The 12504-nt window shown below is 34.8% G+C and overlaps 1 protein-coding gene across 1 annotated transcript in view; it reads left to right on the top strand.

Annotated features, from left to right (window-relative positions):
- The window catches only part of TLL1 (tolloid like 1), a 114748-nt gene that overhangs the window by 48037 nt on the left and 54207 nt on the right, over positions 1-12504 (top strand). The window contains exons 2-5 of the mRNA XM_065736220.1: positions 3456-3566; positions 6861-6941; positions 8920-9072; positions 11227-11344. Coding sequence (XP_065592292.1) covers positions 3456-3566; positions 6861-6941; positions 8920-9072; positions 11227-11344 — 463 coding nt within the window. The remainder of the gene's footprint in view (positions 1-3455; positions 3567-6860; positions 6942-8919; positions 9073-11226; positions 11345-12504) is intronic.

Below are 12504 nucleotides of genomic sequence, written 5' to 3'. Positions count from 1 at the left end.
CAATAGTTTTGTTTGGATCATTTTGGAAGTTCTTCTACTCTGTTGCTTTGATTTTTATTTTTTTGGCATGTTAAGCAAAATTGGTTATCAGCTTTGTGTCAATTTTCTCACGCCAGCTTATGGCTGAAATATCTGTGAAGAGCATAGGAGGTGTGCAGCTGAATATGCCAATTCTGGCAGAAGTTTCCTGAAGGGATCTAATAAATCCAAATCTGCTCTTTGCACAGTCTTCAGCATACCTAACATACCCAAGCAATCCTCTGCTTGTTTTCCGTAAGGTTCAAATTGGTGTGTGACAAGATGAAGTATATACAAAGCAACTTCTTCAGATAGTTTCAGGCTATGAAAATCGTAAGGCAGGAGGCAGGAATAATCTTCTCTAGATAGTAGTAGATTAAGAATTATAGATAATATAAAAAAATAGATTAAGAATTATAGATAATATAAAAAAATAGATTAAGAAAAAGTACATTAAGAAAAAAACCAACAATGCATAGTTCTAACAGTTACAGAAGTGGTGATTGTTTTGTTTTTTGGTCTTGGTGGGTTTTTTCCTTCTTATTTGATTGTTTTAATGTTCAGGTGAGTTTCTGCTTCAGGTTTTTAAGGGAGAAATATAGACTTTTCACTGGAAAAAAAAAAGAGGAACTATTTAAAAAAAGCAAAGTTATCAGCTTTTCTTCATTTGCCAGGAGTATTTCTTTCAAGTTGCAGTGAAATTAGTTCAGAATATCTCAGACTAATTTCAGTGTAAGCAAAATGGCACTTAACTATTTTGCTGTTGAAGTTCATTGTGTTAGTTCTCTCCACATTTCTGCCTTTTACCCTGTTGGAGTTTTACTTGACCTACTAAATGGCACTGACTCATGTAAAACAGCTGCAGCCTGAAGAAAACTCCAAATATTCCATCATACTTTACAAGCTATCACATATATTTCTTTCTTAAGATGTTTCTCTTAGTTATGTCATGCGTTAGAAAATCTTACTGGATGCAAAGATTATTTGCTTACATTTGGCTTTTTATATTATTATTTACTTCTGTTACTATCAAAGCTAATTCTAGCCATCAGTCCAGATGTATAAAAAATACCCTAGCTTTGTTTTCCAGCAATCAGTTTTTGCACCTTGCTTAAAGAGTAAGATACTTTGCTTAGTATCTGTGCAAGGGAATTCAATGCGTTTGTCAGACAAATTCAGCTTAAGTCTTTGTAATTTGTATTTTCATGGTGAAGTGATTATCACCACGCAGAAGTGCTAAAGATGGATCATCAGAACTGGAGAGGGCATATTTTCCACTCAATCTTTTTCTACGTCACGTACTTGTTTAGAGCTCAATTTTCCTTCAGGTTTCATTTCATGTTTATACATCAGTATTATGTACTGTGCTTTCTGCTGATACGTTTCTCTCTGTGAGTGCAACGTTTGTTAATTTAGAACCTTCATCTTGTAAATTCTCAGTGTAACCAGGAAATTAAAATGGGCTTCACGTTAATTTTTAGCACTTAGTCATTTTGATCTGGACAGCCTGTGTGACCTCTGCTGGTGTCTTTCTAAAGTGAAAATAGCTTCTTCCTCATATAATTTCTCTGTTCTTTGCATCAGATTTTGCAGTTTTTCATTGTGCTTATACAGTAGCCTCTATTATGGGTGACATTCACTGGTGATTTCTACAAGATTGTTCTAAGAGGAATAATAAATAGTGTTTAACTCCAGAAGCAGAGACTTTCTCCCCTCACTGTTTAAAACTAACAGCTTGAGATCTTTTTTATTTTCCTGGAAAAGTTTAGCAAAAGTGAACTAGAGCATCCACTAACTCTATTTCTTGACCTGATGGTAAAAGCTGTCACTCCTAGGGGTAGGATAGCCAGAGGAAGGATCTGTCTGATGTACACATGAGGAAACAGCAACCCTTGGATGGAGAATATTCCACCAATGTACAAGAATTGATTGAACAGTTTCAGAAATGGTCTCAAATAATTGCTGTTTCTAATGAACATCTTTTAATGCAAATATATATATATATATAAGGAAATACGTTTAGATGTTTACATTTTTAACTGAAAAATTCTTTTTCATTTTTGAACTCTCTGTAGGTGCTCTATTTTTTTCTCATTGCTAAAAGATATTTTACAAGGTAGACAAAAGAAATTTTGAATGTGATTTCTCCCTCTATTTGCCTTGAGTTAAAAAATAAAAATAAAAAGTAGACAAATGAAGATGTAATGTGATATCTGGGAGTTCTGTGGAAATACATATTTTTTACTTAAGCAAAGATTTTTTTAGGTATGAATTTGATTAATTAATTATTAGTGTAGCATCAATCAATAAGAGAAAATAAAGTTTTACTGTAAGAGAAATGTACAAAAAATGTTACCTGAAGAATGATCACTACGTGTACATATGTATAAAGAGCTGACCTAATGACAGTAAAAGAAGAGCAGTTAGTGCTTAGAATCAGTTAGAATGAAAGTAGAGTGGAGAGGGTATCACTTGAGCTCATGTTTGTGGTAATACTCTGTTGACTTCATTAACAGCTGAAGGTATGGCTTACTGAGTTCAATTTTAATGATTAGTTTGAGTAGGCAGGGAGATTTCATGATACAATCTCAGCAGAAAATGGTCTGTGATGGAAGACTGAAGGTATAGATCCTGAATTCTTGCAGATGGGCAAGGTTCTTGCCATGTACCTTTACTCAATGAGTAGGGGAGATAAATTAACTATTGAAAAGTCAGAAAGAAGCAAAACTGGGAGACATAAAAAGAACAGGAATAAAGAAAAGAAGAAACACACCAAAAAAGCTTAGGAAAGAGTGAAAAGAAGAGGAAAAGAATGGAATTCAGAAAGTTAAGTGTTTGAAGAAATCCTTACAGTGAGGACAGAATAGAAATAAACCAGTACTGAAAAATATATTCTTGTTGTTGTTTTTCCAGTCAGGCTAAAAGAAAACAGATTGACGTATCAGTTCTCTGATGCAAACATACTGTAAAACAAATTAATTGGAACGTGGAAAATGACTTCAAATCTGTTTCATTTTCAGGAGGATGTCAAGAAAATAAAGATTGTATTTTTTTTCAGAATTGTTTGTTTTTTATCTTTGTACTTCAAATGTTAACATCCTTCAGTGGTTCTTAGTCTCCTCTGATGTATTCACATGTAGAAATCATTAGATTTGGGGTGAGTTTATTCATTGATTACTGCTACATTTGTATGATGCTGTTTATGCAATTGCTAAATAAACTAGCCTGTAAAAATATATGAAAATACTGAAACAAATCATTCATCTTTTTCCTAGATAGTTTTCTTCCTCTGTATAAAAATAAAAAACAAGTATATAATGTAAATGTATATTTGTCATATATTTTCCTAAGGTTTGTAACATGGCAATATAGTCTTCAAATTGGTTTTGTTGTCAAAATAAATTCTTTAATTAAATTGAGCTCTTTTTTATTTAAAGCTGTCTTTTGGGGAGATATTGCCTTAGATGATGAAGACTTAAAAATCTTTCAAATTGACAGGACAATTGACCTTACGCAGCACTCCAATGAAAGACTTGGCCATAACACAGGTATGACATTTCAAGCTTGCTTTTTAACTTATTTTTTATTTTATTTACTTCTGAATAGAAGGTGGTCACTGTTTTAAAGCTTTGGTAGTGTTAGTTTCATTTACAGTTTTAAGTTTTACTTAACAATGAACAGTGAAGCAAAGGGGGAAATGTAATTGTACTCCTGAATTTCTGGCTTGAAAAGCAAACAACAGAACAACTTCTTGAACCAAAGAGCAGAAGTTGGGATGATTCTCTGCCAGTCCTCTCTCCAAGTAGTAATGTGGGAAAGGAAAGCTTTGCTTTCAACTGCAGGTTCCTGATAGTGGAACTGAGATGCCCTGTGGAAAAAGCATGTGGAAGACTGGAGGCAAGACTGGGATTCTAGAATTAACAACAGCACTGTTAGTTGTTGTTTTTGTTGTTAAATCCAGATCTACACACTCAAAGCAACACAAGAACGTGTTTATCTTTGCTGGAATTGGCCTTGTCGCATGCAGTGCCTTGCTGAACTCAACTGTTGTCAATGTTGGTGATTCCTAATATTTGAAAAAAAAAAAAGGATCATTTTAAGGAATGACCAGAAAGGAATTTTCCAGACAAAAGTTGTATTTTTCATTTTAACTTCTCTAAATAGATATAAATATGGTAGCTCAAACTGTTTGTTTTAGTTAGACGACATTATTAGACTGTTGTTTTAATATCCTGGAAATTTCTTTAATCTCCTTTTAGTACCACTTGTTTCTTTTTTAGATCGAGACTGGGTTTTAAAATGTTATTTGTCAGTGGGTTCTCCCCCTCCCCCTCTAACAAAATACTTTTAATTGACTTTGAAAATATTTCAGCCCCTAGATTTGCTGACAGTGTAGACAGTGAGGTCTGTCATTTCCCTGAAAGTGCATGCAGCCAAGTGATTTCTTTGGCCTGCTGATCTTCCTTTTGCTTTTATGCCTTTCCCTTTTAACTCCAAAGATCTCTCCCTCTTTTTGTTATTGTTGTTGTTGTTAAAGTATATTGATTTCTAAGCTGTTTTCTTACAAGTTTTACATTGTATATATAATTTCCTTTACTCCCCTGTCTTAAGATTTGCACGTTATCTTTGTGTGTCAGCAGTATCTTATTCGGGATATTGACTTATCCCATTGAGGGTTACTAATGCAGTTGGATCAAATTTGTCTGCCCTTATTGCACGAGAGGAATCGATGCAAGTGAAATAGTCAGTGGAAAATAGATTTTGGAGAGCAGAGTTGGAAAAGTCTTATTTTTTAAGTTTTTAATATTTTTAAGCATATGTGATTTCCTAAGTTTGGTGTATTTCATACGTAAGTTGGAGTTCAGCTGCTTTTTGCAAATTGCAAAATTTCCAAAAGAAATTACCAACAACTATCTTATTAATATTAGATAGCAACTTGAAAAGGAAGAGAAAAAGGCTGCTAAATATGAAACAAATTAAGAATTTATCTTCCTTCCTTACAAATACAGTAACAATTAATTACAAGAATGATTTCCTACTTGTTATTCTGTTGTTGATCTTCAAAATATATAGGTGATATCATTTGGAAAGGTTAAGTACTTGGGCATAAACTATCAAGATGGAATTAGAGAGTTGCATTTTTTCATTTCAACTACTCATTAAAATCCTGAGCTAACAGATTCTGATCTACGTTTTATGACTAATCATTTTGATGAGAATTGCATGGATTTGCAAGATGAGATGCATCTGAGCATCTTGTTTTAGCCATGCAATAGATGGAATTACTGTGATTAGAAACAACAGCAAAGATTATAATGTTGCTGTGTGTACTATTAAGAGTCTGATCTGATGAAAGGTTTTAGATATTGCTGCTCCTGCCTGAAGTACAAATATATATATTAATTTTAATTGCATTTGCAGCATATATGTATATATTTTAGGCTGCACTTTGGGAAGGCTGTAAATTATTCACATAAGGCAGGCTACTTATGTAAGATGCTCCAATTGTTTTTTTTTTTCAACTCCATGGACTATGCAGGCTGTGTTAACAAAGTAATGATATTTCAATGTTCTTTTTTTTCTAGAAATAATTAATAAGGTTTTTTTCAGTAAATAATGGAGTCTTTTTCTGCTACATCTGTTAATGTAACTGGTTTATTTATTTATTTTATATTTTTGTACTCTATTCACATTTTTATGATATGAATATGAATGTTAACATTAGAGATAGTTGCATTAATTATGACCAATACAAGCAATTCAGTGGTTATATTCTCTTTACAGTATATTACAGTTAACCATGTAACTTGTCAGGAAGGAATGTGCTGAACTATTACCTCATCCATCTAAAATGCTTAAAAAAATTTGGAAAATTTGTCTCAAGAGAGCTAGCAGCTATGTGACAGTGTAATCCAAATAATTAGGCACATTGTTATTCACTGAGCTGCCCACGAACTCACTTGCCTTATATGGTACGATTTTAAGTTGCCCCTTAAGAAATATATTTTCCACGTATATATTGACATTTTTAATGGGATGTTGGGAAAGGTCTGTTCTGTGGTGGCTGGAGGCTTCAGAGGTCCCTTTGTTTGAATTATATGTGAAGGTGGTGCGTGAAATGCAGCTAACGTAAATGCTAAATTCAGAAATGTTGTACATTTCTGAAAATAACATGAGAGACATTCAGGTCGATTATTAATTGAATTTTTATTACTCATTGATCACCAAAATGGCTCACACGTATGTCTGTCAAGTCCTACTGCAATGCACACCAGCACATGATATTTCAAAGCCTCTGAGTGTGCATTGCATGTTGAGAAAGAAAGCCAAAACTTTCACAGCATAATAAGACGTATTAAGGTGGGTTTTTTGTTGTTTTTTTTTTTTTTTTTTTTGTCTATTTGCTTTTCCTGATGAAACTTTGGGTGTTTCCTTTCACCCTTTCCTTTTCCTTCTAACGGGAAGATTATGGCATCCATTCAGGAAACTTTTGTGGGAGCCGTGTATCAATATAGCTCAGAGAGCGTCACCAGAAAGAAGAAAAAGCTCCAAATAATAATTAAATGATGTAATTACCATGACTTGTCTGAATAACAGAGTGCTGGCTTACATTCTGGAATGCATATTAGAAAAATTTTTTTGCTAAAAATGTCTTTTTGCTTCGTTGTCAAGAATACTTGAAGAATTTGTAGGCAAGTCGTTCAAGAATGTTAGACTTCCTTTAAAGGTGCATAGCACTTAAAGGATACTTCCTAATCTCTGGACATGCAGTTGCAGTAGGTGTAAGTTTCCATGTTCTTAACTTTTTTTTAAGTCTTTATTTTTTTCTCTTCTTTCTAAAGGTGGCTTTGGAGAGCATGGGATGTCAAAAAAACGAGGTGCCCTCTATCAGCTTATAGAAAGGATACGAAGATTTGGCTCCGGTATTTTCACTGTTTAAATTGTCAGGTTGCTTGATGATGTAACACGAACATTAATGATTACAATGCTTTAACATATTAAAGCATCTCTGTATTATGGTTGGCGTAAGCAAAGTTAAAATATATGCTTTTATCTCTCATATTAAAATTTCCTTAGCTGCTTAGTGTAGTTATATTCACATTTATAAGTGCTACTTCTATTAATACATTGTCTGTTCGGTGCTTGAAGACTGTGATGGATAGCTGATAATGTAGTGTTGTTTTCCTCTGTACCCATTTGGGGTACTGTGAGAAGGCACACAGTTTGAAGCATTTATGGTGTACTGCACTGAATAAACACATCATCTTCTGTCAAATTCAGCACACTGTATCAGTGAAATGTCCATCAATACTCTCCAAGTAGGTTCACAGTATTTGATGCAAGATGAAGTCGTTTTAATGTCATGGAATCTCAACTTCTCCAAGGAGAATGTGTGATTAAAATGCAGTTTTACACTACACTGTGTCTAAATGCATCACTTATGTCCTGTAAGATTAACCAGAACACTCTAACTGACTTTGCCATTATGTGCTGGTATATAATCTTCATTTTCTATGACATTTCAGTCTTGCATAAGAGCGTGTTGTCTTTTATATATGCAACTTGGCTGAAATTTCATACTATCTGTAGTTTAAAGGAATTGGATAAGAATTTTAAATTAGAAATGTTAATGTGTCAGATAGTTCAATAGTGACTGCATATCAAGTGTTCTCCTGTTGAAATTTATATCTGTGTTGTTGACTGCTTTTTAATTCTCATTTACACACATATTTAATGCAAGAGTAAGTCATTTGCTTTACTTGAGAGATGTTCTCTATGTAATTCCTGATATAATTTATATGTTAATTGATACAAAGCTAGACGTCTCTCGCGCATGAAGAACATTCTCCCTGCCTTATTCTGTAGCCTCTCTTCTTTTTTCCATCTGCTTAGGCCTGGAGCTATTCCAAGGCATCAAAATATGATTGTGCCCTAGAGTCATCCTTGATCCCTACATCACAGCCTGATGTACCCAGTAACATTGAACTAGAACTGGTATCACAAAGGGAAGGTGTGCTATTCTTTATTCCACGAGGAAGGCTTGTTGGCCATGCTGAGTAGGGCTTGTAGGCTGTTTTTCAGATGATTCATTTTAATCAGCTTCACTGATGTCCATACTAACTTACAGATTGCTTCAAAATAGGACAGCTAACTTTGTTATGGTGCAAGTACCTGTCTATATATCCTTATCCTCTTTTGTAGTCACTGTAATTTTCAGCTGATTTAGGAAATATTTACCTGTAACAGGAAGGATGATGGATAATCTCTCAAAGTAGTAGGCTTTTATTGATCTTCCAACTTCCAGCCATGAGTAATGCTTATCCAGAGAGGTCCAAAACCTCATTTGTGAATCTTCAAGTGTTAAAAGGTTATTATGAAACTGGAAGTTAAATGTCCTTCCGAGAATGTTGTGCCTACTGGTAATAGCCAGAAGTAATGGAGATCAGAGGGAGAAATTAACTGTGACTTTTTTCCAGAAGGGCAGCAAATATCACAATTACTTTGGATCTGCCTTTTCTTCCCTGCTGGAGAAATCCTACTTTTTTAAAAAACAGAACAAACAGCAGAAAACAAAACAAAGCAACCACAAATAAAACATACCAAAAACAGGAAGTGTGTTTTTATTATTACTATTGTGGTTGGATGATAAAATGAAATGCAGTTATGCAGACAGTAGGTTTGTAAACTGAAGATTTAGACACACCATTCTGAGCACTTCCTAGAGAACCCAGTCGTAATAGATTGTTGGATAACAGTAATGTCCTATTTTTAAAGGAGGTAGAGAAATAATAAAATAATCTGACTTTGACCTCATGGGAAATAATGATTTAATAATGGTTCTCTCTATCCTTTTCTTTTTCTTTGTAATGATCTCAATTAGTGTTTTAATTATCGTTACAGGCTTTGAGCAAAATAATACATCTAAAGGAAGAACCACAGTAAAATTCTCAGGGAAAAATGAGAAGAACAGATTTCCCAGAGCTGCTACATCACGAACAGAAAGAATATGGCCAGGGGGTGTTATTCCATATGTAATAGGTGGAAATTTCACTGGTAAGTTCTGAGCTTCATGTAAGGAAAAAGAATGTGGTTTACTTGTTTTGTTTTTATTTGTTTGCTTATTTCTTTTTAGTAAAGTCACACTATGAAAAGATTTCTGTAGGATCAGGCCAGAGGTTCATCTGTTTTGAAAATTTTAGCCATCCTTTAATAAATTGTCACCACAAGGCAAGCTACATTATAAAGATATTTAGGTGTGTTTTAGAGAGGGTAGGCTCTTTGCCTAGTGATCTTTTGTTATCTGTATTCAGGAGCCTAAGTAACAGAATGTCATGAAATCTGTTTTGGGAGGGGGGGCAGGGGCATATAGATGTATGTATATTTAGTATAAGAATTATACTAAGATTATGTATATTTAGTTTAAGAATATAACAGAATTAACTGGTGGGACATGTAACTGATTTCACTCAATTAAATGACTTTAATGTGCTTCGTGATTCCTCAATTTGGTTGTCAAACGGGTACCTAATTATTATTCATGGTAAAAAGAAAAGCTGAATACAGTATTTGTATGCACTTCTCATCCTGAAAGTTTAGAAAAGGTTTAGAACATACATTATTCCTGACAAGTGGATGTGGATCAATATCAATGCAGATGTAATCAGTAATTTAAAACAAAAAAAAAAGGTAGAGCAAACTGAAGACAGATGGGAAGATACGTAATAGCATCTCACCATGCACAATAATAAAGGAAGTCTGAAGAAATATACACATGCATGCATGTTGTATGCATACGTATGCAAAGAAATCAGACACCTTCTTTCCAAGCAAACTGTTAGAGTAAAACGTTGAGTCTGGGTGTTTGCAGAGTATACAACCTTTGCTTTTGGACTGCAATCTTTTGGAAGAATGTTAGTAACTGCAGTAGAAGATTTACATGCTAAACACTTTACTTTTTTTACATAGAGAAAGATAAGTTTTAAAGCTTGTTGTACACTGCTAAATGATGAAAGGGCAATGCAGGATTAAATAACTTCTAATTCTGATGATCGTGACATGATTTGAACCCATTGTTTTTATATAAACTTTGAGATTTTATTGTCTTTCATAAGTTTAAAACATCTTAAAAAACAAACAAACTTCACCCACACCTTTTGTCACCCTGTGCTGAATTGTAGCTTTGAAAGAATGCAAGGTGGGTATATTTCTGCCAGGAAATTCATGCTGAGCAGTACAGTTCTTTGTGTATTTCTAGGTCAGAAACAATATCCTCAGATATTGCCTCTAACTTAATAAGAGTTGTCTTTTATAAGGCAATGAAATTGCTTTGCTGTGCTACTTGAAGCACTGCATGGGCAGCCAGCATGCGCAGGAGAGCCAGGAGAGCTGGCTTGGCTTCTTCTGCATCTAGACTGTTTCTGAATGTATTTCTCTTTTTTAACCTAAGTATGCTTAGTATAGTAGCAAAATAAACTTTTTCACTGAAAGAAGGAAAATTTATTTCTGAAAAGTTTGGATGTCAAGAAGTATAAAGACAACATGATTAAATTCAGATGCCTAGGTTGGTGTGCCTGCTTTACGTGGCTGAAGTCAGATGAGTCTGCAGATTTTAATACTATAAGAATTTATGCATTGGTTCATTTTTTGTCTAGATAGATAGCAACCAAGGGTTTTTCAGTTTGTTTTTTCCCTTCCTTCTTCTCCCTTCCCTTCCCTTCCTTCCTTCTTCTCCCTTCCTTTCCCTTCCTTCCTTCTTCTCCCTTCCCTTCCCTTCCTTCCTTCTTCTCCCTTCCCTTCCCTTCCTTCCTTCTTCTCCCTTCCCTTCCTCCTTCTCCCTTCCCTTCCCCACTTTATAATCTCATCTGGGACATTGCGTAGCAACTGCTTACAAATGCATACACGTAAGCCACACTACATTTCTTTTGCTATCTTCCTCTTGTGTAACATAGCTGTGCTTTTTATTGTAGGTTTTATGTTTGCTAGGCTGTGTCAGTCAGAAGTGGTCCCCTTGCAGGCAGACATTATAGCAAGCTGATGATCTGAATGTCCCTTTAGTTGGAGTTTTGCAGTACGTGAGAGTGCTGTGACACTGGACTTACTGTCAAGTAATACTCCTTACAGACTTATATTCCTAATACTAAAATCTGATTTTAGGCAGCTAGGAGCAGTTAGAAAAGTCTCTTATTTCATGGCATGCAATTCTTTCAGGCACGCAGCGCGCCATGTTCAAACAGGCAATGCGACACTGGGAAAAGTACACGTGTGTTACTTTTATTGAAAGAAGTGATGAAGAAAGCTATATTGTATTTACATACCGACCGTGTGGGTAAGTGTGTCTGCATGTTGACAAATAGTCACACTTTGTGTTTGGACATATTTCTCAGCTTTGTGGTCGTTAGTGAATATATGCTCTACAGGGAAGTGAATAGATAGTTACTGTATTTAAACGATGCATCTGTTCTACTTGGCTGTGGGCTAATTGAAATTTGTCCTCGTCGAAGTTCTGCCTCTCAGATATTGCTAAATAAAATGATCTCACTAGATACACAGAGATTTTATATTTGGCTTTGTCATACTTTGTGTATTTACATATCTTGTTCTAAATGTGTTTCAGGCTAATTGCTTGTTTCTTTATGGTTTTCACCGTATCACGTTTGCTGTTGAATCAAGTATAAACATCTGCCCCTATTCTTTTTTCCAGCTTAATTGTAATTAAGAACATTTTACTTCACTGGCTGTCCTCGCTCAGATTTGTTTAATCAGCAAACTTATAACCAGTTTGCAATTCCTTCTTCCAGGTCACTCACACGTGGAAATAAACAAAACAGGTTTTGTCATTCATTAGTACAGCTTTCCATCAATCACTTTCAATCTTCAGATATTTCTGCTTACGAACATACGTGCCAGTTTTGTTTGTTAGGTGTTGCACTCAGAAATGTTAATTCGGTGTAGTGATCAGTGAATCTGTCTGCAGGCACCGTGTTTGTTTTCTGAGAGGAAAACTCACTACATGTGGAAATACTTTATGTTAGTCTGCTTTTGTTTGGGATGTAGGCACCAAAGGGGACAGCTCTCTGTCTTGCTGACTTTCTGATCAATGAACACTTTGCGTGTCTACTTTCTAAGTTTCATGATATAAGGATGTGAAGGGAAGTTTTGGTATCTCCTTATGTTGTAGGTGTGATCCTGAGTGTACTTTATTATAGTTTATGAGATTACATGTAGTCTTGTCTGCTTAAAATACCCCTGACATTCCTCTCTGAGCCTTAAATACTAACTTAGGTACCTGCTCCTAGTGATGTAAATGTGAATTTAAACAGAAAGAGTGAAAGGGCTAAATGATCACAGGCATGTTAGGAAGAGAAGTATAGATATATCTACAGAGACCTCTCTTTACACAGAGACCTCTTCTCATTACCTCTCTAAAGGCAAATTCTACAACATCACTGGTTGTCTTGTCCTTCATAAGGTGAAGTGACTACAAGG

Source organism: Cyrtonyx montezumae, unplaced genomic scaffold (genome assembly GCF_038088225.1).
Source record: "Cyrtonyx montezumae isolate F1298 unplaced genomic scaffold, pur_monq_1.0 scaffold_2, whole genome shotgun sequence".
In the NCBI taxonomy this organism is placed as follows: Eukaryota; Metazoa; Chordata; class Aves; order Galliformes; family Odontophoridae; genus Cyrtonyx; species Cyrtonyx montezumae.
This window is presented reverse-complemented; position numbering and strand designations above follow the sequence as displayed.